This window comes from Camelina sativa, chromosome 19, assembly GCF_030686135.1.
Source record: "Camelina sativa cultivar CO46 ecotype springtype chromosome 19, ASM3068613v1".
Taxonomy (NCBI): Eukaryota; Viridiplantae; Streptophyta; class Magnoliopsida; order Brassicales; family Brassicaceae; genus Camelina; species Camelina sativa.
In genome coordinates, this window is record NC_141898.1 from 26,815,503 (window position 1) to 26,843,249 (window position 27,747).

The following is a 27,747-nucleotide window of genomic DNA, read 5'->3' on the forward strand; positions in this document are numbered from 1 at the left end:
CATATGCACACCCAGTCTTACGATATCTCTTAATATGAATGAAAATTTCGTATAACTCAGAACTCAAAATGTATAATATTTATGTAAAAAGTGAAATTTAGTTACTTGTACGTATACATTATATATACAATAACTTCAAAAAAAAATTCACAAAGATCTCATTTCTTATCAAACCAGCCTTTTGTCACTTACTAGTTAGTTACTACACAATGTCAGGTACCGGACCAGAGTCGCTGAGACCATTTCAAATCCGAAAATCGTAATTAACACTCACCCTAATCAATTAATAATTACAAGCCATATATTAAGAAATACAAAATATCACACGACGGATACAGCGGTCGGACCGGGGGAGAAGAGACCATCGTAGTTCAACATAGAAACCCTAGGCTTCGCCACCGGCACCCAATTCTCCGGCTCCATCGCCTCGGAAACCGCCGCTTCCAAGGAGCTAGATCGGTCGCACGTGCCAAGCCACTTGGCTTGCATGTACTTGTGTTTTCTCCAAGGAGCCATATGCATTTTCTTGTCTCTCAAGCACTTTTTCGCAGCAATGCACAATATCTTGATCAGAGATCGAAGCCTCTCGGTTTTTCCCACGTAAACCTCCGGCAATCGGCTGACTAGTCTTTTATACTCTTCACTGCCTTTTGCAATCTCGAACTCAGCCCTAAACGATAACTCGATCACTACTCTCATCTCGCCTTTCTTCGAACCCGATCGGTCAACGATCTCTAAAAACTCGTGTTCCCCTGATATTAATTATAAAAAAAAACATTAAGTATATGGTCCAAGAAAAAACATCTATAATAAATGTAGGGTGTAGACAATATCCGATTTTTGCTTGATACATAATTAAGTAACACATAAAAAAGAAAGGGTCTGAAAAAAATCTTTCGTGTTTGTCTTGTGGACATAATCATCTTCTTCCAATTTTTAAAATAATTATCTTAGATATTCCCTTTGAAGAAATGAAAACGATGGCTAAATAATTCAGAACCAGTCTTTTTTTTTTTTTTTAAATAATAAAAAAACACATTTGCATGTGTGTATGGTTGTACCTGCAGGGATGTCTTGAGAGCTTCTCCATTTAGATTTGGAGATGACGCAATCGTAGCTGGCAACATCTCTGAGGTGTCTAGAGATCTCAACACGTAAGCAACTCCGGCAACCGCCGTCCACTGGTCGCCGGCAGACACAATAAAGAAGACCCTTAGATTTAACTTGTTTCAAGGCTTCTTTCGTCGCTTGTCTAATCTTCGTCTCAATCGTACTTGTCCTATACAGTGTCCCCTACACAATTTCCAAAAAAAAAACAAAAACATATTTAGACACCAAATGATTTGGCTAAAAAATGACAAAAATAATTTGTTTACAAGATTTTACTTTTGTTTGGTAATTAAAATATTTTTTTTTTGGTAAAAAAAGTTAATTACCTGAAGAAGTTGTTCTTGTTCCTGCCAAAAAGCTTTGTTTTCTTCAGAATTGCAATTGTTGATGTTATTATTGTCGTCGTCATCGTCTCCACCGCCGTTAAGGTTACCGGAGTCAGAGAAATCCTCGGGTGACTGGTTTCCTTCGTCGAGAAAACCGAAAAGAACGTCGTCGGAGCTAGCCATTCCATCAAGAAACCTCATGATGTCATCAGAATTTTGCCGATCCATCGGAGGTTTTTTTTTTCTTTCTTAAAGAATAGAGCAAATAGTATTTGTTGTTTTATGTTTTTGTTTTTAGAGTTGGACAAAAAAGAAGAAGAAAATAGGAGGAGATTATATAATGGGTGGGGAGAGAATCAGAGAAACAGATACATGGCGCCGCGGAAGGTGACGCGTCGAGTTATGGTTGGAGGAGGTGTCTGATCTCTGAGATGAATGATTGCTCAAGACAGCTAGTTTCCATGTCAGCATGACTAATCTCGTGAGGACCCTTCTTCAGTACATATCCGGATGCCGATGGATATACTCTCAATATGAATTGTTTCCTATTTATATAAAACAAAAGATTCTCTTTAAAAAGTGAAAATGGATAATACTAACTAAAAGTTTTATCTTACTACAGAAACAAAAACAAAAACAAAAGTTCATTTTGGAAATTCGGGAAAAATAAATATAATTTAGGAAATTCAAACTTTCCTTGATACACTTATAATTTTCATACGCTCATCCATGCATGTAATGTTTATTACTCTTGAAAAGAAAAGAAAAAATTTGACTATAAATGAAATATATTTACTATAAATATGTATAAAAACAAAGGGCGGTCAAAATGAGTCTTTTTTCGTTGTTGTAAAGTGATGTCAAAATGAGTCAATCCCACACATTATCCGGTGGAATCTACCTTTTAAACCAGATTAGGAGCTTGGACGAGTCCTTTTTTTATAATATGCATGTAGACATATTTTAGTCATACAAACATTCGAATAAATTGATAGGTAAAAACCACAGTCGACATGTGATTAACTAATGGTCTACTAGATCGATATGAAAAAAATTTACTCGTGAATGATCACATGATTTAACTGATGCATGAATAAACGGGAAACCACCTAGCTAGCCCTCTATTTTATATTCAATCTATTTCCATTTCTATGCTATGCATAATAAGATAAAAATCAACTCAACATTTTCTTTATAGAAACGTACAAAAAAAGAAATGTAAAGCACAAACCTCATATACGAACTCTAAGAAGTAAGAACAATCGTCGTACGTGTAAATCTGCGGTTTTGGAATTTACATTTTAAACATCTTACGCAAACGAACGAGACAAGGGAACCAACTTCATTTAGGATCTATAAATGCTTAAGAATTTGATGATCAACTCATCGATCTCTCGGTGTACAACTTCTCTTGCTTGTGTTTTTTTCCATACCTAATTACGTCACAGTCACACGTTTGTTTTTTAATTAAAAAAATATAGAAAAGATATGAATGAGTTAGTCCTATACTCCTATATTCAAATCTACACATTATTTGATAGTTACTTGCATTGCAAGTATCAACACTTGGCAATACCTTGTCATTTTTGTTGCTTTGTTATTGATCAAGTCTGCAATATTTGACAAGCAAATTGTAATTGTAAGCGCTGAAAATTCTTTGTTATAAAATGAGTATATTCAATTAATTAGTTAATTGTCACAAGATTCAGGAAATATCTAAAATTCGTTGAATAAGCTTCTTTCACATTGTTTAAGAAAAAAAAAAAGAAGAAGAAGAAGATAAGCTTCTCTTTGCCATTATTTTTGCTTTAAAAGTTTTCTTACAAGTATTGGGATTAAGATTATACAAAAACATAGTTTTTTTATATAGGTCCAGAAATAACTTTTTCTAGTTAAGTAGGAAAACTCGGCTAAAGATTCCTCGATATCACCTGAGTTGATGATCATCCTAGATTTTGATTCATTCATATAGTTAAAAATTGTATAGGTTATTTTCCAAGTGACGTCTCTCCAGTGTACAACTACAAATCTGAATTTCTACGGTGATGGCTACGATCAAGTGGGCTTTCTGGGCCTATTGGATACATAAAATTTACATTACTTGACAAATCAAAACTCCACTAATTTTTGTGTGCATGAGATCTAAACCTAGTTTTGGTTAGGATATACAGACACGTTAAAAAATCTTAGTAAAACTAAAAAAAACTAACTAAAGATTGATGGTATAATACGTTAGAGATATGGTCACGATCCTAAACGATCAGATTTTTGAAGAATGATTTAACTAATTTTTGGGTAATGCTCAATGAACATATGTTTACGTCTGGGATTATAGTCGCCAAATCCGTCCAAAATACTAACCCTCTAGTTATAACAAAAAGAAATCTGGTAAAGTCGTGATTTGGATGAACTCTTCAACTCATTCAATGTTCCTACGACGAAATAACTATAAACGTGCGATCTGCAAAGCAATTAGTGCCATTAAATGTAATTTATACTTTAATACAAATCATCACATGCAATTATGTTCATATGTTCAAAACACTCACTATATATATTAGTGGCGATCGTATCTTTTGGAGAACGAATCATGAGGAGTTTATTGTAAATAATGAGAAAAAGGTCATTAGTTAGAGGAACCACAATATTAGAATGCTGATGACAAACTTAACACACTGAAATTAAAGTTCTAATCCAATTATGTACAAGAATTAGAAAAAAACGTAGCAATGATTTCTTTCTTTTAATAATGGAGAAGAAAATTAAAGGATCACCGACAGTGTTTTTTCTTTTGTTCATTATTGTGCTTGTTCATTTCTCCTAGATATCTCTGATACTAAATATAACTAGGACTCAAACCCCGCGATGTTGCGGGGAAGTATTTTAAAAAAAAAAATTAAAATTTAAAATTTAAAAATAAACATTATAAAATTATTGGAATGTAATAGAATAGTTTAAATACATAAACTGTTACTAAAAACACAATCATCAAAATGAAAAACTTATAACAAATAATATTATGAAAAATACGCAATTTTGCAAAACAAATTGTTTAAAGTATTATATATATAAGATATTTTTATGAAGAATTATGGTAAAGAGTTACAACTAAAAAAATCATTATGACGAAGTGATCCTTACTGAGAATATTGAACTAATGGTTATAATGAGTAATGTAATTTTCTATTAAATAACTATAATTAAAAATATATTTAATAATGAGTAAAACAATATCAATGGAAAATTAAAATTAAAATACACAACTCTTAAGAACAAAATAAAATATATTTTAAATATTAAAATAGTTTTATGAAAAGCGATGATAAATAGACACAAGTGTAAATTCTATATTAAGTTTTACTAAATTTCTATATTACTATATTCATTTTTAAAATTTTAGTTAGATTATAGAATATATTCAATTATCTAAACTCAACATAAAATGGAAAATTTGTTTCAACAAACTTATTAGTTAGTGATGAAGAGACAAATATAAAGAGAGTTCAAAAAGCATGACTATTTAAATAGACACACCTATTAAAACGAAAAGTTGTGATGAAAAAAATATAAATAAAATATAGTGAAAAGACACAACTCTACAATGAACACATACAACCGTTTGAATTTAAAACAAAAACAAAAAAAAATATTTTATTTACGAAAAGGTGCTACGAAAAATTGCAATTGTTGTGTGTGCACTTGATTATACATACAAACTCATATAAACTGCTTTTAAATAGAAGATATCTTTATTACCATATTCAAAAGTCAAATCCAAAAGCTTATTATATAATCCATTTAACTCTTCGAAAAAGACTCTAGATATAAAATTAACTAAAAGTTGTAAATTAGATTCATCATTCCAAAAATCCTTTGTTAAATCAAGAATTGGAGTAATCTCTTTATTTTTAAAAGAATGAATGCTAGAGAATAATTTCGAGAGTTGTAAAAACCGTTGAGATTGAAATTTTATATTATTTGGTGTCATGGTAAAAAAAATGAAAACAGTTCAAACAGACAAGTATATATAGATTTCAAAAGATAAGAATATTCGAATAGACACAACACTACAATGAACAGTTGCAACTTTACAAAAAAACTGTTACAATGAACAATCACAACTTTGTGTAAAACACACAATTTAAATTTTCTACAAATTTTTTTGGAAACTTATCCAAAAAGTACGATTGAAAAAACCCAACTTTGGTGGCATTTATTCGGATTGCTATTATATATAGGTATTTTCATTAATTTATATATAAAATTAACTAAAAGTTGTAAATTAGATTCATCATTCCAAAAATCTTTTGTTAAATCAAGAATTGGAAGAATTTTTTACTTTTAAAAGAATGAATGCTAGAGAATAATCTAGAGATCTGTAAAAACCGTTGAGTTTGAAATTTTATATTATTTTGTGTTATGGCAAAAAAAAAACAGTTCAAACAGACAAATATATAGATTTCAAAAGATATGAATATTCGAATAGACACAGCTTTACAATGAGCAGTTGCAACTTTACAAAAAAACTATTACAATGAACAATCACAACTTTTTGTTAAACACATCATTTAAATTTTCTACAGATTTTTTGGAAGATTATCCAAAAGGTACGATTGAAAAACACAACCTTTGGTGGCATTTATTCGGATTGTTACCATATTGAAAAGTCAAATCCAAAAACTCACTATGTAATCCATCTAACTCTTGGAAAAACACTATAGGTATTTTCATTAAACTTATATATTTAAAATTAACTAAAAGATGTAAATTAGATTCATCATTCCAAAAATATTTTGTTAAATCAAGAATTAGAGGAGTTTCTTGACTTTTAAAAGAATGAATGCTATAAAATAATTAAGAAAAATGTATAAACCGTTGAGATTGAAATTTTAGTTGATTTTGTGTCATGGCAAAAAAATGAAAACAGTTCAAACAGACAAATAGATTTAAAAAATACAAATGTTCCAATCAATACAACTTTACAAGTGAACAATTGTAACTTTTCATATAATCATTTCAATGATCCATCACGACTTTCCAGAAAATATTCAAAAGGTACGATTGAAAAGACACAACTGTTGGTCGCATTTATTCAGATTGTTATTATTATATAGATTAATACTATATGTCTTTTATTTGTGGTAGTAATTTCCTATTTCTTTGAATGATGAAAGATCTAGATCATTCTAGTCTCGTTAAAGTTTAACCATTGAAAACTCTCTCGACTTTTCTCCCAACAAAGAGTTCGCCCTAGCCGTCAAAAAACTTCAATCTCCGTTTGCCCTCTCTGGTGGCCGGGCGCTCCTCGCCGCTGCCGTGATAGGGTTCCTTAGTGCCCCTTTTGCTGTTTTAGTTTGTTTCAAGTTCTGTTTAAGTAGCTGTTTGGCTTTGGTTTGGGGAATTTTTTGGATTGATTTGAGCTCTGATTTGGGTTTGTGGTTGTGGTTGGAAGGGTCAATTTACAGAGAAGATGCTAGCAATTCCGGATCTGGTGGATCCACGGTATGGCTCGAAGAATAAGGTATCTTTTTTGCTTGGTCCTTCCCATGTGTTCTTTCGTTCATGTGGTGTTCGATTTGAAGCTGTTAGTGTTGTGTGGCTGTGATTGCGTTATCCTCCCAGCCTTTGCCTTCCTATCACCCCTGTTTTATCTCGCCCAACCTTTGATTCCCTTAAGGCTTGCTCCCCTTCTAAGCTTAGGCTCCGTTTGTTGATTGAAGAAATGCTAGTCTCGGTTGTCTGCAGTTGGTGATCTTCTCATTGTTGTGGCTTGTTGTGGCTGATAGCTTTCTCGAACATTCCTCATGTTTGGTTTATTCGAGAGGTTAGACTTTGCTCCTTGTCTTGTTTTGCAGATTTGTTCAGATCTGACTGCGTTTTGAAGGCTTTTATTTAGACGTTATGGGACGTTGTAGTCGTTGTCGTCGTATCCGGAAGCGTACTCGAGTCTTGTTTGTCGGATTATGAAGTTCTTGGTTCTTGTTTTGAGAGATTGGCTCTCATCTTGATAGGAGGTGGTGGTTGTTATTGTTGGATTGGTCATGGGCATCCTTGGTAAAACTCAGCTACAAGTGCTTCAGAAGAAGAAACCTTGCGTTTTGAGACTAGTTTATTTCGTAAAGCCTAGTTTGCCTTTGTTTTTAGTTCTTGGGTTCGTCCTCTTTCCAAGTTAAAATTGTTTGCTTTGTAGTTTATTTCTTTGTTGGTTTCACTTATGTTTCCGGAGATTTCTACTTGTCCGCCGGTTTTGTTTTCCTCTTTTGAGCATTAGACTCTGGGGAAATCTTGTATTCTACCGGTTTTAGCTTGTATTTCACCTTGTATTCCACTTAGTTTATTAATATTAACAGATGACAAAAAAAAAGAATGATGAAAGATCTATTGCATACGATCTGTTCTAAGAAGATTTACACATGCTCTTTTACAGAACACATGTTTTTCCGGAAAAATGATTGACATGTTTTACTTTTTTTACTCGACTATATGCAATGCATACCGTTAGCATTGGCAAAAAATTATAAACCATTGTGACTATTGGTTCTGAATTGTGATTTTATGAAAATATTAATTTAGATACCAGAGGAAAAGAAAAAAAGATTTAACCGAAATTTCGTTTTTTGAAGGAAATAAAGGTAAACAAAGGTATAATTAAGTATTAGTTTTAGATTATGTGGGATTCACATGGTTGAACATCTTATCAAATCTAAAGAGAAAATATAACCCACATGACTTCTGAGATTCTGAAGTTCTGAATCTAATGACATTTAGCATGTGGTCTATTTTCATATAAAGATCATAGTTTAAAAAAAAACTCAGACAAAGATTTGGTGTTTTTTTTTGTCTTCTTGTTTAAAAAACTTGAATGAACGTTTTTCAACAGCAAACACATACTTGCACTGACATTAATATACAAGAATTAATCTTGATATAAAGATATTACGCATTTAGTTGAGTGAGCAGGGGTTAAATTAGATTAGTCAGAAGATTACTTATATTCTCATCAGTAGTATATTGTATCAGCGATTACGTAGATACTGTATGTAACTGTTATTAGGATAATTTCATTGCCTAATTTTTGGCAAGGTATAGTAAATTATAGGTTTAACTCTTTTTTTGTTTTGTAAAGCGTCAACAGTGCATTTTTAAATGATATTTACAAGTCTATAGAAAGAATCGAACATGCATGAACGTCTCTTTACTTCCTGGAAAATATTTTATGTTGCTTTTGGAAGTTGAAACGGCAAAAGAAAAGAAAAGAAAAGAAGAAAACAAGACATGATGATTGATGGTATATATAATGCAGGGAAGTTAGGTTGTATAACCAAAAAATACTATAACTCAGAAACTAACTATTCTAACAAATCAATCAATTATATTCTCTATATTTATGTATTAACTATTAACGACAGTTTTTACTTTTTTTATTATTATTTTTTTTTCTAACAAACATCACTCTTTCTACTATATTTCTGGCTAGATCCGATTTCCGACCACCACCACTTTCGGCCAACCTCCAGCCAATCTCCGGCGACCTTTGGCCAACTTCCGGCCAACCTCCGGCCACCCTACGACCACCTTCCAGCCAACCTCCGGCCACCCTACGGCTACCTTCCGGTCAACCTCCGACCACCACTCTACCTCTGGTCACCACCATCACCCCATTATCATCACCGGTAATTCTAATTATCCTCTACGTTATTTTCTTAATTTTTTCAAATAGCATGCTATATTCTTTTATAGTTTTTTTTTATTATACACCTAATTCACCCTATAATGTATAATGTAGTGATGGTGGGCGGGGGAACCTATCTACATGCATCTCGACAGAAGCTAAGGACAAGACCCTTTGATAAAATAAATCGAAATTACAATAATGGAAAGCTCATGTAGTCTTCTCTCCTAAACAAACTCTCTATGTTTGTTACCAAAAAAATTACACAATATTCTGGAGAAATCTAGATAAATTAGTCACGCACGGTTTCAAATAAAACAAACATGTAGTAGAACATATTTCATTGTGAAACCAAACCCAACTCCCTTACTTGACCTCGTTGTTAAATTCACTTTGGTCGGTCCAAATTTGTTTTCTATTGGATTCTGGTCACTTTGGTGCGTGTATGTCTATCATCATCACTGTTACGTAAACAAAAGACTGATTTAACAAATCTTTTTTTGTCACACAATAAGATTTATGTATGTCACTGTATATTCTTTATTCTTTAGTATTACAGTATTACTCGATGTTTTTTGTAAATCTAAAAAAAAGGAAAAAAAAAAAAAAAAGACAAAAATGAGAAATAGGTTAATGACACCAACGTGTCACCACCGTAAAAAAGGCCCTTGTTCCGAAATTAACGCACAGTTGTCCACAGAGACAGACATTAAAACAAAACAAAAGTACTTGAAATCTGATTCTTACCTGCTACCTTCTTCTTCTTCCTCCTCCTCACTCATTCTCTTACACACACCTCCCTCTCTTCTTCTCGCAACAAATTTTTCTTGAATTTGGCAAATATCTATCTACATGTAAAGTGTAAAAAATGCTAGTAGATCTGTATTAGGACCGGACCTTAACCGAGTCTACACAGAGCGATTGAGAGAGAGAGAGAGAGAGAGAGATCTGTAATGTGTGCGTTGATGATCAAGCTCACATTTCTGTGCTCAAAGTGTTAAAAGGGATAATCTTTGTTGCATATTTCATCTGGGTTTCCGAAACATTTGATCGTTTTGGGTTTCAATAAATGTTTGATTGCGTGTCTCTCGAAAAGGAGTGATTTTTTTTTATTTGCCAGGACGAGATTTGGATACATTGGGGGTGGTGAGGAAGAAACTGGCGAGATTACAAGCGATTGTGAAAAATCTGAAGCTAATAATAATAAGAGGAAGAAGAAGTGGAGGCATGTCTCCTAGTGGGAACGGCCCAGTGATACCAATTCTAGGTTTCGTTACTTGTGTGGCTTTTATCTACCTCTCCTTTGGAGATTTGTGGTTTGGTTCCAAATGGGATCATGATCCCGCCGAGTTTGGAGGATTCGTGAAACGGAACGGGACGCAGTTCGTGGTCGATGGCAAGGCTCTCTATGTGAATGGCTGGAACTCTTACTGGTTCATGGACCATGCCGTCAATGATCATAGCAGACACCGTGTCGGTGCTATGCTTGAAGCTGGAGCCAAAATGGGTCTCACTGTTTGTAGAACTTGGGCCTTCAATGATGGAGGCTACAATGCTCTTCAGATCTCTCCTGGCAAATTCGATGAACGAGTCTTCAAGGTTTCTTTCTTTCCTCTCTCTCTCTCTCTCTCTCTCTCATCACATTCAGCATACATTCCTTTAATAAAGGTTCTGCATACGGTACGAATCTTGTTTCAATTTTATAAGGTTTGTCGACATTAGTCTTTGTTCAACTTATTTTAATCACAATGTCAACGGAGATGGTCATAAGACTAGGGCAATGCAGCATCCATTTTACATATCTCTTTTCATTGATCAATTCGGTATATGTTTCTTATTATAGCTTGGAAATTGGAAGAATCTGCTGCATTTGTTATCGTTTGCAATGCATATTTCAAGGCTAACTGATTTCAGGATTTACACCTTCCTGTGCATTCAGAGTTTTTTATGTTTACTTGTCCTGTTCTCAGTCCCAAATGTTCATCTTCGGCCTCTTAGTGCCCTCATAAACTGATCTCTTCTCTCTCTCTTAACAAAGTCTTTTTTATAACGTGGTCAGGCCTTGGATCATGTAATCGCAGAGGCAAAAACACATGGTGTTAGGTTGCTTCTTAGCTTAGTGAACAACTTACAAGCTTATGGAGGGAAGACTCAGTACGTCAATTGGGCATGGCAAGAAGGTGTAGGCCTCAGCTCGTCCAATGATTCTTTCTTCTTTGACCCATCTATCCGCAGATACTTCAAGAATTATCTCACGGTATGTTTTTTAATTTTATTTATAATCCTCATCTCTTCTTCTTGATTTTGAACATGGATGTGTAATGTGTTAGTCTAGTTCACTATATAACTTATATATATATATATATATATATAACTAGAGATGCTACAATCAGTTTACTCCTACCTTACACCCTGGGATAAGCAGCTTCTGTGTAATTGATCAATTTGGCAGGTGCTGCTCACCCGCAAAAACTCTTTAACTGGGATCGAGTACAGAAACGACCCTACAATTTTTGCATGGGAGTTGATAAACGAGCCTCGCTGCATGTCTGATGTCTCTGGGGATACCCTACAAGTGAGAGTTCTTCTTCTTCTTCTTCTTCTTCTTCTTCTTCTTCTTCTTCTTCTTCTTCTTAAGTAGTATAGTATGGTGGTTTCTTTATTAGATTCTTAAGTAATTGTTGAAGTAATCGTTAGTAATGCTACTACTCGTTGTGGTTCTCTTCATTTTGTCTGGTATGTGAATTCAAAAGGACTGGATTAACGAAATGACAGCGTTCATTAAATCAGTTGACAACAAGCATCTTCTAACCGTAGGCTTGGAAGGGTTCTACGGTCCTAATAGCCCCAAACGGCTGACAGTTAACCCAGAACGGTGGGCATCTGAGCTTGGTTCAGATTTTGTTCGAAACTCTGATTCTCCAAACATCGATTTTGCATCGGTTCATATCTACCCTGATCACTGGTAAGCCCTCTGCTTTTTGACAGCTGTGCCAACAAGTGCGTGGAATTCTTCTTATTTGTAACCCTTTTTTGTTGGCAGGTTTCACGATAAGGGTTTTGAAGAGAAACTCAAGTTTGTGGTGAAATGGATGCTATCTCATATTGAAGATGGGGACAAGGAACTAAAGAAGCCAGTTTTGTTCACCGAGTTTGGGCTCTCAAATCTGAACAAGGACTATGATCCATCGCAGCGAGATCGGTTCTACAGAACCATCTTTGATATTATATACAAATCCGCCAAGCGGAGGCGGTCTGGTGCAGGAACACTCATGTGGCAGTTCTTGATACAAGGCATGGAAGGGTTCAACGATGACTTTGGTATAGTCCCATGGGAACAAGATTCGATCCAGAGATTAATGATGGAACAATCTTGTAGATTGGGTTTGGTCACGGGACGCCATCTTCTTCAAGACAACAAGTCCATAGATATGTGTTCCTAGAAGAGACCATGAGAATTCACTTGCTTTTTTCCTCTTTTTTGTTCTTGCCACTCTTCATGTGGACATGCATACATTTTATATGCAAACGCAAATATTTTTATAGTATAAGTAGTTAAGTAAAACCTTGTGTTTTTTGTTTTTGGTTGATTGAGCTATGTAATATAGTCTGGTGAGGATCAATAGAAGAAGATTGAATCAAAGACCTCTAGTTACATTTACATATCAACAAGGAACAGAAACACAGAAAACCTAACAATGCTTGTGATTTGGGTTCATGAACAACAATGGTTGTGTGTTTAATATGTGGTGGGATGGTTTACAGTAAATATGTGGAGTATTGAAGTGGATGAGTTGGCCAGTCTTGTCTTCTCCACCCATCATGTTTCAAATTCAAAGTAATGGAGTTGTAAATTGATCCTCTAACTTATTATTTATTCCAAATTGGCCCCACTCATTTGTTGGTAAATCCCTAATTTACAACCAAACAAAGTTTGATACTTTTTTAGTCCCTTTTTACGTACAGAGAGGTGATGGCGACTCTGACTCACTGGCTCAATCTCATCCCCAAAGCTCAATCGAGAATCTTAAGCAGAACTGGTGGCGAGTCAATTACGAATCTCAGATTTGATTGCGTCCCTGACTCGTCGAAGCTTTCTCTCAAGTCGTCATCAACATCATGGGGAAGATCAAGAAGAACCCATCACCGGAGGAGCATCCGATCTGTGTTTACGGGAATCGTGGAGGAAATGGGAGAAGTCAAGAACTTGGGAATGGGCGATCACGGAGGGTTCGACCTCAAAATCGGGGCGAGAGTGGTTCTGGAGGACGTGAAGCTCGGCGACAGCATCGCGGTGAACGGGACTTGCTTGACGGTGACGGAGTTCAACGCAGAGGAGTTCACCGTCGGGTTAGCACCGGAGACGCTGCGAAAGACATCGTTGGAGGAGCTAGAGAAAGGGTCTCGGGTGAATCTGGAGCGTGCGTTGCAGCCGGTGAGCCGGATGGGTGGTCACGTGGTGCAGGGACACGTGGATGGGACGGGAGTGATCCAATCGATGGAGGTGGAAGGCGATTCCTTGTGGGTCAAGGTCAAAGCTGACAAGGCTTTGTTAAAATACATTGTGCCTAAGGGTTTTGTGGCTGTTGATGGGACGAGCTTGACGGTCGTTGATGTCTTTGATCATGACAGCTGCTTCAGTTTCATGTTGGTTGCTTATACGCAGCAGAACGTCGTCATCCCGACTAAGAGGGTTGGCCAAAAAGTGAACCTTGAGGTTGACATCATGGGCAAATATGTTGAGAGGCTTCTCTCCGTTGCTGGATACACGTCAGAGGTAACTTACACAACTCAAACCTGTAGTAGGTTTTTTTTATTACTAGTAGTAGGTTTGATTTGGAGGATAGTGGAGAATTGCTTTTGCTGTTCTATCCCTTTGTCGGGATGATTTCTGAGATCTCTCCTCCACATTTGTCTAAGAACCTACTAGGACCATGTGCTTTTGTTGTTCCCTAATTTCCTTGTTGGGCAATTCTATTGGGGGGGGGGGGGGGGGGGGGCATTTTCATTTGGTATTGTTTGGGGATCTCTGGTTTGCTATGTGTCAGCGAAACTTTGTCTATTGAGCATCTTTATAGTTGTTGAGCTAAGAAGCGTCTGTGGGTTGCAGGAAAAGAAGGTGTGATGATTTCATGGGGACCTGGGAGAGTTTGGTGAGTGGAGCTTTGACCTGTGTTGGCCTTGGTTTCTATGTAAGATGGATCTTAATCTCTGTTTCTTTGTAATGACGGTAGTGAACAATCCACGTACTTGGAGGCACGGTGACAAAAATCTGATGAACCTTATCATCCAGTAATTGATCAATTCATTCATCTTATAAACCAAAGAATCAAATTGTGTAATATGGCATTGCCTATGTTGAAACATAGATTCTGTTTTGCTTCTTGTTTGGCCTTCATATGTATGTATGTATGTATGTATGTATACCTTTTGAGTTTTAAAACTCCACGATTAAAATGGTAAAACAAGACAAGTTTAAAAGACAAGATGCATGCATATATATGATGTGCTGTTTACCCATGGAACATGATCTGAGATGTGTTGTTAAAAGACTTTACGAAGAAGACAAGAAGAAAAGACAGAGAACGAGGAAGGTGGAAAGAAGAGCGAGAGATGCAGTTGAGGAGGCTTGAGGGATAGAATCAGAAGTTGCGGATGCGGACTGGGTGACGTTGGTGCAGTCGAGACCTTCTTTACCCTCTTTACACATGTTAGCAAAGATTCCAGGAGGATAACGGCCGTAGATGTTGATGTAGCTGAACATAGTGGAGGCACAATCGTTCTTTTCGTCGTTAAGAACTTCTGCAAAAGGGCAAGCAAAGTCCTTGAAGGCAGAGCAACACACAGTTGCGGGATAATTTGGACCTTTGCATTTGCTTGTTATGATTGTGTAGTTCTTGCTCGCAAAATCTTCTTTGCAGGCTGTTTCCAATTAAGAAAAGGAAGATTTAGATTTGGATTCATGTGTCTACTAGACATAAAGAATAATTGCTAATATTCAATTAGGAGGGATGATCTTTACTGGTCCTTGCCTGAAGAAGAGCTCTGCTTGTTGCCGCGTGACGATCAAATTCATCATCTGCACACATCCATAACTTTTCTAAGTGTTTTGTTTTGTTTTATTGAACATGAAAATAGAAACAAACAAAATGAATTTATAAATTCTATTAGAAAACAAAAAAAAAAAAAAAAAAGATTGGAAGAAAATGAGGAGATTCACAGATACATGAAAGGGAGAAACCAGAGAGGAGGAAAATGGGAAGAAGAGAAAGCAGACAGTAAGGAGAAATCTCCATTCTTGTTTCTCTGTTTCTTCCTCTCTTCTCTTCTCTTGTCTTTTTTGCTTATTATTGTTTGGGTAATTTTCTGTTAATAATTATGCATTGTTTCTTTTTTAGTAAAATGAAAGTTTAAGGACGAGAGACATTTTCGGAAATGTAATACAAGAAAGAACGAAAACCCCATTGCATCATTTCCATTACAACACCGCTGAGTATCATTGAACCAAACCCATTCTAAAAGCCTAAAACGACGACGTGTCGATACAATTAAATCAAAATTCCAGTATTCTTGATTTCAGCTCAAAAAACCCTAAAACAATTACTCGAGTCGAGTGGTTCGTTTCAAAATCAAAATCCAAATTTGCAAATGTTTTTAAACCTTTACTAAGTAAACCTTAGGTCTCTCTCTTTGTTTGAAATCTGTATCACCGCCAAAGTATGAAGCATCTTCTTCTTCTTCTTCGTCTTGTTGTTCGTCCAAAGCCAAATTACATTCTCAGGAGCTGCCTTTTTCACTCCGGCAGCAAGACCACACCCTCGGCGTTGGACCCTTATGACACTCTACAGCGTCGTGTCGCGAGGGCCGGAGATCCCTCTGCTTCGATTGTCAGAGTGTTGGATGGATGGCTTGATCAGGGGAATCTGGTTAAGACTTCGGAGCTCCATAGCATCATCAAGATGCTTCGCAAATTCAGCCGTTTCTCCCACGCCCTTCAGGTCTCTCTCTCATTTCTTGATTTCTTGATACAACAACAACAACAAAAAGATTCTACATCTTTTTGTTGTTGTCACTATGTGATGATGATGATGATGATTACTCAACACACAGGATATCCAAAAATTCATCTTTTTGTTGTTCATGATGTTTAGATATCGGATTGGATGAGTGAGCATAGAGTTCATGAGATCTCTGAGGGAGATGTTGCGATTCGGCTTGATTTGATTGCCAAAGTTGGCGGCTTGGGAGAAGCTGACAAGTTTTTCGAAACGATTCCTGTTGAGAGGAGGAGCTACCATCTTTACGGTGCCCTCTTGAACTGCTACGCGAGCAACAAGGCGTTGCACAAAGCTGAGCAATTGTTTCAGGAGATGAAAGACCTTGGCTTCCTCAAAGGCTGTCTTCCCTACAATGTCATGCTAAACCTCTACGTCCGGACTGGGAAATACGCAATGGTTGAGAAGCTGCTGCGTGAGATGGAGGATGCGACTGTCAAGCCTGACATCTTCACTGTGAACACGAGGCTGCATGCCTATTCGGTTGTATCTGATGTACACGGGATGGAGAAGTTTCTGATGCGTTGCGAGGCTGACCCGGGACTCCATCTGGACTGGCGCACATACGCCGATGTAGCAAACGGCTACTTAAAGGCTGGATTAACTGATAAGGCGCTAGATATGCTCCGTAAATCAGAGCAGTTGATGAATCCTCACAAGAGAAAGCACGCTTATGAGGTTCTCATGTCATTCTATGGGGCTGCAGGTAAGAAACAAGAGGTGTACCGTCTCTGGAGCTTGTACAAGGAACTGGACGGGTTCTATAACACTGGATACATAAGCGTGATCAGCGCCCTCTTGAAGATGGATGACATTGACGAGGCTGAGAGGATTATCGGAGAGTGGGAAGCTGGACACTCCCTTTTCGATATTCGGATCCCACACTTGTTGATTACGGGTTACTGCAAGAAGGGGATGTTGGAGAAGGCAGAGGAAGTAGCACAGATGTTGGTCCACAAGTGGAGAGTGGAGGATACAAGCACATGGGAGCGTTTAGCTCTCGGATACAAGATGGCGGGTGAAATGGACAAGGCGGTAGAGAAATGGAAGAGAGCGATTGAGGTGAGCCAGCCAGGGTGGAGACCACATCAGGTTGTGCTGATGAGCTGTGTGGACTATCTGGAGGGTCAAAGAGACATGGAGAGTTTGAGAAATATTTTGAGACTGTTAAGCGAGCGAGGACACATTTCATATGATCAACTACTGTACGATATGAATGGAGCTGGACTGAGTTGGAAGATCGTTGATGCTATGGGGGAAAACTTGATACGTTGATGAAGGTGAAGTAAGAAGAATCTAGCCAGGGACGCATCCCAAACAATGACGTCTTGATACCATTTTGAGATACTATGCAGTTACGTTTTATCTACAATCATTTTTTTGGGTTATGCTTGTCTCAAGAATGGAGTTAACTGATACTAGATTAATGGTACATTAAGGAAGGAGTAGTAAGACACATTCCAAACAACAGTTTTGAGACCAATTGGATTTATACATTTTCTGTTCCATCTATTATAGTAGACTTATTATTAGTTCAGACGAATGAGTTAACTAATGAGAAACGCCTAATAAATTAAAGTCAAACTAGATAACAGAGTTACAAATATTGTGTTCAATCTTCTCCACCAACGTATCCTCCTCCTCTGATTGCCTCCACCATCTTCAGGCTCAGTCGGTCTTTGTCCATTGCATGCAACACTTGCTCTCGCTTGTTCAGGAGTCTCAGGATGTCGGCTGTACTCTCCATGTCTCTCCGACCCTCCACATATTGCACGCAGGCATAAGCGGACAGAGCCATGCTGCTCTTTGGGTTCCAGCGGTCATGTAGCCTCCCCTCCATGGCCTCTGCCACTCTCTTCATCCTCTCTTCTTCTTTATCATCTTCATCCTCCACTAAATTAGGTACCTTGTGAGCCAAACTCTCCCATTTGCTCTCCTTCTTCCCAAGCATATTCACAACCTTCTCGGCCTCCTCCTTGGCACATCTGTTCTGGAAACCAAAGTCCTTGAGATCAAGACTGGGACACTCATCCCAGTCTTGCAGAATCTCATCGAGATTGCCAGTCTTTGTAAGTGAAGTGATGATGCGAGAAAATGTGGAGCTGTCAAAGGAAATCCCGTAGGCCTTGGCCAAGTTCCAGAGACGGTAAACGTCATTAGTCAGGTTCTCTGCACAATAGGCAAGCATGAGACCCCCGTAGATGGTATCTCTGCAGGAGGCAGCACCAACCAAAGGCTCTGACCTACGAAGCAAAGCAAGACCCTTTTCCTTACACCCAGCTTGAATGTAGGCCAGCCCTGGAAAGAAGAATGTGACCCATTTTTCCTGAATCATACCCTCCCACTTGCTCAAAAACCTCTCCATTCCTTGGATGTCTAAAACGGAGGCAATGGAGCAGGAAGTTAGGAGCTTTTCAAAGGAGAGGCCCTGGGGTTTCATATTTTTGTCGTCCATCTCGCGGAGAAGGTTCACCACCATGTCGTGATCACCGGCCTGGTAATAGAGAGAGAGCATGGTGCTGAAGAGTTGAGCGGCGTTGTGGTCAGCAAAACCAAGGTCTCTCATCTTCTGAAAGGTGATCTCGGCTAGAGTCAATGAGCCTCCGTCTCCGGGTGTTGTGCAGCAGTTGAGGAGAGCGGTGTGCAAGTAAAGATCCCTCTTTTCTACAGGAACAGTCTCGAAGAACTTGGCGGCTTCTTCCACGCCACGAACTTTAGCAATCAAGAGAAGTCGACCCTCAAGATCCATCGAAGTCAGCTTGTAGGCTTTTTGGTCACTCATCCATTCCGATACCTAAAATTTGGATCCATAAAATTAACAACACAAAACAGTACAATCAAACAAATTGAAAAATCAATCCACAAAAAAAAAAAAGGTAACCTCGAGGGCATGGGAGAAGCGACTGGATCTGTGAAGCGAGGAGATGATGCTTCTGAGTTCTCCAAGTGGCGTTTGATTTCCGCGTTCTCGGAGCAAAGGGGTGATGGAGACCGTCGAATCTTGAACTCTCTCGATCCGACGCCTGAGAGTCTCATTAATGAGCTCCGGCGAAGGTATGGTTCTCGGGGATCGAACAAAGGAGCGCCTGCAAGGAAGGTTCCAGAAGAAATAACGGAATTGTTGTCGGAGAAGATGCTTCATGCTCCTCACACTCACTCTCTGACCCGACCCTAATCCCTAGGTTTTCTCGTCCGCCTGCGTCCACCAGAGAGATACGATGACGGCACTTCATATTTTTTTCAATTTTTTTTTTGTTTTTTATTTATTATATATTTTACTCCTTAACCGGAAAAATACCATAACTTCCAATTAGACAAAATCCGGTTTGAATCTCCCGGTCCTGAAATTGATAATAGTTAATCCAGAATTCTCATATGATTAAGACAAGTAAAAAAGTGTTGTTACTTGTTTAGCAAATTAGTCAATCACGATCACTAACTTATATAGCTTTGGTCAGAACATCACGAGCCTACTCGTATTAACACTACAAGTCTACAAAATGTGATTCTCCAAGAATGAAAACCAAAACTATATGTAGTAGGTAGGCCTCAGATTATACTATATCATTCATTGGGTTAATTTCTCAGACGATGTAGGCAAAATTCGAATGGTCCTTTTACATAAGCAGCAAGATCATACTAGTTAGCGAGATCGATCATAACGCAATTGATGATTATATATATATATATATATATATATAAATAAAAAAAGTGTTGTAAATCACTTGGAGTGTATCTCCATAACCGGTCCATTCATATGTGTCTAAGTCCATAAGACTAATTGGCCACTTTCTCTTATTCTAAGTCGGTTTCGGAATCTCATTGTACTTAGGGTTTTATCCTTTACTATATAATGTACTTATTCGATTGAATCATTAATAATACAAGAGAATACATCTTGAAGTATTTCTACTTTCACAACACGTTATCAGCACAAGTTTGCCCAAAACTCCAACTGAGAAAAATTTCCAAAACCCTACACCGCCGCACAACAGCCCTTGTTCGTTCAAGCTCAAAAACGGAGGATAAGTTCGTGAGTTCGTGATCAAGCTCGAGGTTTGTGGCCTGTTCGTGATTAACTTGTTTATTATCCGAGGTCTTTAGCTCCCGGATCAATTCCATTCAACCCCAAAAGGTGCTAAGGTAAACAATCAAACCTTATCAGAACATATGAATTGAATCTGGTCCTTAATTCTATAAGAACCCTAAAATCTACAAGTAAACAATCAATAAACAAAACCCTAAGCTTTGAAACCCTTAAACCCTAAAACTTTAAAATTCGATTGTTATGAAGTTTTAGGATTGCTTAGATTGTTTGCAATTAAACTGATTGTACCATGTTTAAAATCCGGTTGTGATTGATTGCTTGCTTGAAAATCGATTGCATGAAAACCTTAAAACTAGAAACCTAAAATCGAAACTCATAGAGAAAAATATTAAACTGATTGTTCTATGTTTTAAATCCGATTATTATTGATTGTTTGTTTAAAATCAAAACCCTAAAATCAAACCTTAAAATCAGAATTCTAGAGAAAATGTATCTCCCTAAAATTCTTGTCATTATCCTATTCAAAGAAAAAGGAAATCTTATCTAGAAAAAAGGAAAACTTCTAAAACTTGAAATTATGTGCATATTTTCCTGTTCATACTAGACAATAATTTATCTAGGATTGTTTTCATGCATAGAATTAACCACAAAATTATGTATAAAAGCATGAATGTTCAAATACCGCATGGCCTAGTTTAAATTGATGGCATGGTTCGATCTCAAATACCGCATAGCCTAGACGAAATTAATTGCATGGTTCAGTCTTAAATACTGCATGATAATGATTGGATGCATGTTTTGTACTGTGTAGATGACAAAGCTCAACAATCTCCAATATTCTGCCCTTAATGTCTCCGGAGACAACTATTTACAATGGGCATTGGACACTAAGATTATCCTGAAATCAAAGGACCTATGTGAATGTATCGAGGATGGTAATGATACCACCGAAAAGGAAAGATACAAAGCGATTCTCCTCATACGCCATCACCTTAATGAGAGTCTAAAAAATCAGTACCTTACCATTGAGAATCCTCTTGACCTTTGGACAGAGTTGAAAAACAGATATGGACACCAAAAGACAGTGCTCCTACCAAAAGCTCAATTTGATTGGAAAAATCTAAGAACCCAAGATTTTAAATCCGTGGAAGAGTATAATTCAGAGCTATTTAAGATAGTCTCGATCTTGAAATTATGTGGTAAGGAGGTTACTGAGGAAGACTTGCTAGAGAAAACATTCTCAACCTTTCACACCAACAACATACTGCTTCAGCAACAATATCGTGAAAAGGGTTTCAAAACATATGCAAGTCTAATCTCTTGTTTGCTACTTGCTGAGCAAAACAATGAGTTATTACTAATGAACAGTGCAACGAGACCTCCTGGTTTTGCTCCATTACCAGAAGCCCATAAGGTTGATATGACCAATAAAGAGCCTCAAGGGCCTAAACAGACCAAAGAGTCTAACTACGTCCATAGAGACAAGCATCACGGTCGTGGCCGTGGTGGTAGAGGACGTGGTAGTCGTGGCAATTACCAAGGAAACTATTATGATGGTCATGGCCGTGGGAATCGATCAGACTTCGGTCGTGGTCGAAGTAGAGGCCACCGAATTTTCAAACCGCAACATAAGACCAAATCTGTTTGCCACCGATGCGGTATGGGGAACCATTGGGCAAAGACGTGCAGGACATCTAAGCACCTTATTGATCTCTATCAAGAGAGTTTGAAAAAGAATCCAGAAGCTATCCTGGTTCTTCTTGATGGTGAAGGAGATTTCGACCATGAGAATGATGACCAATTGGATTATGAGACTTCAGATTGTCTAGGAGAGGATAATTAAATTTGAAATTATCTTGATTTAATTTCTATGTTATATGCTTTGAAGTTTATTGGATTATTATTTTGAATTATAGTTTTGGTTTAAATTCAATTATTTTATTTTCTTCAATATATATATATTTGTTTGTTTTATTCTTTATGTCTAAAACATAATTCTTGTCCATATTAAGAAATGGCTGAGGACAAGAACATACTTGTGGTGGATAGTGGATCAAGCCACACAATGTTGAAGGATAAGAGATACTTTGTTAATCTCATTTTGAAAAATGTCAAGATTAGCACAATAGCGGGTATAGCAAGTTTAATTGAAGGCTACAGCCAGGCCCATATAATTTTACCTAATGGCACACATCTTGAAATAAGTGATGCCTTATATTCACCCAGCTCAAAGAGGAGCTTATTAAGTTTTAAAGATATTCGTTTGAATGGTTTCCATGTTGAAACTAAGGGTGAAGGAAACCAAGAGTTCCTACATATTACTAACATCATCCAAGGCCATAAGAAAGTCTTAGAGACTATACCCGCATTATCCACTGGTCTTTACCATGCTAAAATTGATATGATAGAGGCTAATATGGCAATGAACAAGATGTTCAATGAACAATTCACTTTATGGCATGACCGGCTTGGCCATCCGGGTTCTAACATGATGTGTAAGTTAATTATGAACTCAAATGGGCACACTCTTAAAGAGAGACGAGTTATCCCTAAAAATTTCACATGTGTGGCATGTGCACAAGGGAAACTCATTATAAGGCCATCACCAGTAAAAGTCACTAAAGAGACTTTAAATTTTCTGGAAAGGATACAAGGAGAGATATGTGGACCAATACACCCACCTTGTGGGACGTTTAGATATTTTCTGGTCCTTATTGATACATCGACCAGATGGTCGCATGTTTGCTTATTATCAACTAGAAACCTTGCGTTGGCTAGATTGTTGCCCCAGATCATACGTCTGCGAGCCCACTTTCCAGATTTTCCACTCAAGACTATACGTCTAAATAATACTGGTGAATTTACATCCCAAGCGTTTAATGATTATTGTATGTCCATGGGGGTAAGTGTGGAACATCTCGTGGCAAATGTACATACACAGAGTGGATTAGCTGAATCCTTTATTAAACGTATTCAATTAATTGCTCGACCATTACTCATGAGGTCAAAGCTTCCTGTGTCGGCTTGGGGACACGCAGTATTACATGCAGTAGAGCTTATATGCATCAGACCATCTAGTGAGCATAAATATTCGTCATCCCAATTACTAACGGGTCATGAGCCAGACATATCCCATCTAAAGACATTCAGGTGTGCCGTTTATGTACCTATTGCTCCACCACAGAGAACAAAGATGGGACCTCAAAGGAGGATGAGAATATGTGTTGGATATGATTCTCCCACCATTATTAAGTATCTAGAGCCAACTACGGGTGATTTATTTAAGGCTAGATACGCGGATTGTCAGTTTTCTGAATCCGAATTTCCTATGTTGGGTGGAGAGACAAACAAGCTTGAATTGGCAAGATCCTCGGACTATAGCATGTGAGGCAGAGGTCCAAAAGATTATACATTTACAAAAGCTAGCTAATTAATTGCCAGATTCCTTTGTTGACCCAAAGAAAGTTATGAAATCGTACATACCAGCTTGTAATGCACCAGTACGTATTGATGTTCAAAAAGAACACAATCAAGTTGCTACAGAGTCTAAGGCACGTTTGAAACGTGGTAGACCAATAGGTTCCAAAGATAAGAATTCTCGGAAATCAAAGAAAGGTGCAAATCAAACCGAGGTTAAGGAAAATATAGACATGGCCGCGGCAAATCCTAAGGTACCGAATGAGGTTTGGGATGCTGAACCTCAAGGTCCTGAAGGTATTGATAATAACGAGATCTCAATAAATTATATCATATCTAGAATTCAATAGAACCGAAAAGATGTCAACATTGATGAAATATGTGCATACAAGGTAGCACTTGAAATAAATGAAGATTATGAACCCATGTCTATATTAGAGAGCACTCAAAGTTTAGAATGGTTAAAATGGAAAGAAGCCATTGACATGGAGGTGAATTCATTAAAGAAAAGGAATGTGTTTGGTCTGATCTTAAGGACACCATTCGATATAAAGTCAGCTGGACACAAATGGGTCTTTGTAAGGAAGAGAAATGAAAATAATGAAATCGTGAGATATAAGGCACGACTTGTAGCCCAAGGATTCTTTCAAAGACCATGAATAGATTATGAGGAGACATACTCCCCTGTGATGCATGCAACGACTTTTAGATTTTTAATAAGTCTGGCTATAAGAGAAAAACTTGATTTGCGGCTAATGGATGTAGTGATTGCATATTTATATGGTCCACTAGATAATGAGATTTATATGAGATTACCAGAGAGTATTGAGCTCAAAGATAAGAGTGGTTCTCGAGAACAATACTGCATAAGGCTAAACAAATCCCTTTATGGACTGAAACAATGTGGGCGTATGTGGTACAATAGACTAAGTGAGTACCTAGCCAAAGAAGGCTATAAGAATGATCCCATCAGTCCATGTATTTTTATAAAGAAGTTTGCAAACAAATGGTTTGTAATCATAGCAGTATATGTGGATGATTTGAATATCCTAGGAACCTCTGGGGAAATTGCCCAAACAGTTGAATATCTCAAGAAAGAGTTTGAAATAAAAGACCTAGGTAAAACTAAGTTTTGTTTGGGATTGCAGCTTGAGTACATAAATGATGGAATCCTTGTGCATTGAATGACATATACTGAAAAGGCACTTAAGAGATTTAATATGGACCAGGCTCACCCATTTCCTAGCCCAATGGTTGTGAGAAGCCTTAATTTGGACATTGATCCATTTGGCCCAAAGAAGGACGATGAAGAGATTCTCGGTTCAGAAGTGTCATACCTCAGTGCTATAGGAGCGTTAATGTTTTTGGCTAGCCACACTAGACCAGACATTTGTTTTGTTGTGAACCTCCTAGCAAGATTTAGTTCTTGTCTGACCCAAAGGCACTGGAACGGTATCAAACATATATTGCGTTACCTACAAGGAACGTTGGATTTGGGTTTATATTATACTAACTATAACAAAGAAGGTTTATTTGGTTTTGTTGATGCAGGTTATTTATCGGATCCACATAATGCAAGGTCTTAAACTGGCTATGTGTTTATGCACGGTGGTACAACAATTTCATGGCGTTCAATGAAGCAGACCATAGCGGCCACATCATCTAATCATGCAGAGATTTTAGCCATGCATGAAGCCAGCCGTGAGTGTGTTTGGTTGAGATCAATGATTCAACATATCAGGTCAAATTGTGGCATGGCCGATAACAAGGAAGCGACTATCATATATGAGGACAATACCGCTTGTATCGCACAGCTCAAGGAAGGATACATTAAGGGAGATCGGACGAAGCACATTTTACCTAAGTTCTTCTTCACACATGAACTACAAAAGGCCGGAGAAGTTCAAGTGGTACAAGTTCCATCATGCGACAATTCAGCCAATCTCTTCACTAAGTCATTACCGACATTAACATTCAAGAAGCTCACGCACCAGATTGGGATGCAGAGACTTAAGGACTTTTAGTGATGTTTGGAACAGGGGGAGTAATACGTGTTGTACTCTTTTTCTTTCACCATGGTTTTGTCTCAATGGATTTTCCTGGTAAGGTTTTAATGAGGCAGCGTCCCCAAGCGTATTACGGTGATCTCTTAGCATTTGCACGGTTATATCATCCAAGGGAGAGTGCTGTAAATCACTTGGAGTGGATCTTTGTAACCGGCCCATTCATATGTCTAAGTCCATAAGACCCATTGGCCACCTTCTCTTATTCTAAGTCGGATTAGAAATCTCATTGTACTTATGGCTTTATCCTTTACTATATAATGTACTTATTCAATTGAATCAGAATACATCCTTCGAGTATCTCTATTTCACAACAAAAAGTCAATAGCCGCATAAAGATGGAAGTTAAAGACATCTTCCATGATAGCCCGCCACTTTACTACTAGTTATTCAGTGATAGTTGGATTTTTCATCAACATAAACAAATAGTTATTCTAAAAATGAGACATCATGCGACGAAACAAACAAGTGAGAAATTTGCATAAAAAGCCGCGAAGCTCAAAAATCAATGACTGAAACTCGAAAGAACACACACACACACGAACAAGAGAAGAGAAGAGGCCGAGCCCCAAGGAGAGGAATAAGAAAACAAGTGTATGTACACGCGATTTTTACGAGTTTAATTAGATCAAACCCAAGTGAGTTATCAAACGTCTCTTCCATTAATCAACGAGGATGAGTTCCACAAATCTCGCTACTCTTTGCTTGAAGCTAATCTGGCTACTCTTCTCTGAAAGTGGCTCCTTGTGGGTGGCCTGGCATCATCATCATCATATCAAAGGTAAAAGTTTCTGGTCCATTAAAGCTGTAGCAAGCGATTCTTGGAACTGGAAATCACTACTACACCTACGATCTTTGGCTGAATCTTTTGTGAAGTGCGAGCTGGGGAATGGTGTGAGGGCTAGCTTCTGGTTTGACTCCTGGTCCATTCTTGGTCTTTTAATATCCTTGACTGGAGAGGATGGTCCTAGTCGTCTAAATGTCCCTCTACACTCCTTGGTTGCTGATGCCTGTGTTGGAAATGTTTGGCTACTCCCCGAACCCCGGTCACCTCAGGAAATAAACCTCTACGCTTTATTGGGCTTAGTTCGATCGAGAGCTTCTTTGAAAAATTGGGCTTCTTCGATTTGGTTCAAGGGAGCAACCCCCAAACATGCTTTCATTATGTGGCTAGCGCAACTGGGTAGACTGCCTACTAGAGACCGACTAGCCTCCTGGGGCATAGCAACACCTCTAACCTGCTGCATCTGCTCCACCTCCGACGAGTCTCATGAGCACCTGTTGCTTAGATGCCCGTTTAGTGAGCAACTCTGGATAAGGGTTCAGTCCCATTTCCACCTAAATCCCTACCGTTTTTATACTTGGTCTTCTCTCCTAACCTGGACAAGGATGAAGTCAGACACGGCTCCTGCAATTCTGAGGAAACTTGCTACTCAAGCTGAGGTCTATCACATCTGGAAACTGAGAAACAACATTCTCCACAACCATGTCCATTCCACACCCGAAGCAATATTTAAGGATATCGAAAAGGAGTTGAGAAACACTTATCACTGCCAGAAGCAACCGGAAGCAATTCAGGAACATGATGGCACTTTGGATTCGATAATCGTTTGTTTAGTTAGTTGATTGACACTCAACTTATATTGTATCCCTTGTTTTTTATTCTTTTTTTGGCAAGGTTACAACTCTAGGTGAAGCGCTTTTGTAAAACCTCAAATTTTTCATTTATATGAATATTCACATTCCTATAAAAAAAATAAAACAGCCTGAAGACGGCTTTTATAGCAACAGCTGTTAACAGATTAAACCTAAACCAACTCTGCTTCATCGATCGATTAATCAGTGCTTCAACCGGTGATTCGAATTCACAATTCTCTTTGTTAAAATACTAATAATGCCTTTAATCAGTGCTTCGATGTTTATCAGTGCTTCAACCGGTGATTCGAATTCACAATCTCCTTTAGTGCAAGTAGTTGGAAATGCAGATAAAGTTATCTCCTTTAGTCAAATTATTACTAAAGCGTTTGAAAAAGAGTGTCCAGGTTCTTGTTTTACT

The 27,747-nt window shown here is 37.7% G+C and overlaps 8 protein-coding genes across 14 annotated transcripts; 5 read left to right on the forward strand and 3 right to left on the reverse strand.

Moving 5' to 3' along the window:
* Window positions 1-134: 134 nt before the first annotated feature.
* Window positions 135-1,983, reverse strand: LOC104766760 (uncharacterized). The gene is made up of 3 exons (XM_010490706.2): window positions 1,437-1,983; window positions 1,062-1,293; window positions 135-752 (listed from the first exon to the last, which is right to left on the reverse strand). The coding sequence occupies exons 1-3, from the start codon at window positions 1,662-1,664 to the stop codon at window positions 322-324; spliced, it is 891 nt and encodes a 296-aa protein (XP_010489008.2). The 5' UTR covers window positions 1,665-1,983; the 3' UTR covers window positions 135-321.
* A 7,769-nt stretch (window positions 1,984-9,752) lies between these two features.
* Window positions 9,753-12,751, forward strand: LOC104768033 (mannan endo-1,4-beta-mannosidase 2). Of its 3 annotated transcripts, none has more exons than XM_087501625.1 (5): window positions 9,753-10,707; window positions 11,168-11,365; window positions 11,561-11,683; window positions 11,862-12,073; window positions 12,152-12,751. In XM_087501625.1, exons 1-5 carry the CDS (start codon window positions 10,336-10,338, stop codon window positions 12,549-12,551), a joined length of 1,305 nt encoding a protein of 434 aa, XP_087357751.1. In that variant the 5' UTR covers window positions 9,753-10,335; the 3' UTR covers window positions 12,552-12,751. The 3 variants fall into 3 exon arrangements, 1 of the variants encoding a protein (XP_087357751.1); XR_015590906.1 differs by having other exon boundaries at window positions 9,764-10,707; window positions 11,899-12,073; XR_015590905.1 differs by having other exon boundaries at window positions 9,764-10,707; window positions 11,926-12,073.
* On the forward strand, window positions 12,732-14,594 carry LOC147921089 (riboflavin synthase-like). Of its 2 annotated transcripts, XM_087501627.1 has the most exons (3): window positions 12,732-13,885; window positions 14,219-14,261; window positions 14,343-14,594. In XM_087501627.1, exons 1-2 carry the CDS (start codon window positions 13,082-13,084, stop codon window positions 14,231-14,233), a joined length of 819 nt encoding a protein of 272 aa, XP_087357753.1. In that variant the 5' UTR covers window positions 12,732-13,081; the 3' UTR covers window positions 14,234-14,261; window positions 14,343-14,594. The 2 variants fall into 2 exon arrangements, with proteins under 2 accessions (XP_087357753.1, XP_087357752.1); XM_087501626.1 differs by having other exon boundaries at window positions 14,219-14,594.
* Window positions 14,537-15,468, reverse strand: LOC147921090 (GPI-anchored protein LLG2). Of its 4 annotated transcripts, none has more exons than XM_087501630.1 (3): window positions 15,350-15,468; window positions 15,131-15,187; window positions 14,537-15,030 (listed from the first exon to the last, which is right to left on the reverse strand). In XM_087501630.1, exons 1-3 carry the CDS (start codon window positions 15,402-15,404, stop codon window positions 14,663-14,665), a joined length of 480 nt encoding a protein of 159 aa, XP_087357756.1. In that variant the 5' UTR covers window positions 15,405-15,468; the 3' UTR covers window positions 14,537-14,662. The 4 variants fall into 4 exon arrangements, 3 of the variants coding, with proteins under 3 accessions (XP_087357756.1, XP_087357755.1, XP_087357754.1); XM_087501629.1 differs by having other exon boundaries at window positions 15,335-15,461; XM_087501628.1 differs by having other exon boundaries at window positions 15,329-15,448.
* Window positions 15,469-15,548: 80 nt separating this feature from the next.
* LOC104766756 (pentatricopeptide repeat-containing protein At2g20710, mitochondrial) lies at window positions 15,549-17,675 on the forward strand. The gene is made up of 2 exons (XM_087501624.1): window positions 15,549-16,106; window positions 16,260-17,675. The coding sequence occupies exons 1-2, from the start codon at window positions 15,828-15,830 to the stop codon at window positions 17,436-17,438; spliced, it is 1,458 nt and encodes a 485-aa protein (XP_087357750.1). The 5' UTR covers window positions 15,549-15,827; the 3' UTR covers window positions 17,439-17,675.
* LOC104766757 (pentatricopeptide repeat-containing protein At2g20710, mitochondrial) lies at window positions 17,622-19,601 on the reverse strand. The gene is made up of 2 exons (XM_010490701.3): window positions 19,045-19,601; window positions 17,622-18,957 (listed from the first exon to the last, which is right to left on the reverse strand). Exons 1-2 carry the CDS (start codon window positions 19,303-19,305, stop codon window positions 17,776-17,778), a joined length of 1,443 nt encoding a protein of 480 aa, XP_010489003.2. The 5' UTR covers window positions 19,306-19,601; the 3' UTR covers window positions 17,622-17,775.
* Window positions 19,602-21,022: 1,421 nt separating this feature from the next.
* LOC147921091 (uncharacterized) lies at window positions 21,023-22,054 on the forward strand. Its single transcript, XM_087500416.1, has one exon. It carries the CDS (start codon window positions 21,023-21,025, stop codon window positions 22,052-22,054), a length of 1,032 nt encoding a protein of 343 aa, XP_087356542.1.
* Window positions 22,055-26,366: 4,312 nt separating this feature from the next.
* On the forward strand, window positions 26,367-27,317 carry LOC147921092 (uncharacterized). The gene has a single exon (XM_087501362.1). It carries the CDS (start codon window positions 26,367-26,369, stop codon window positions 27,315-27,317), a length of 951 nt encoding a protein of 316 aa, XP_087357488.1.
* Window positions 27,318-27,747: the final 430 nt, after the last annotated feature.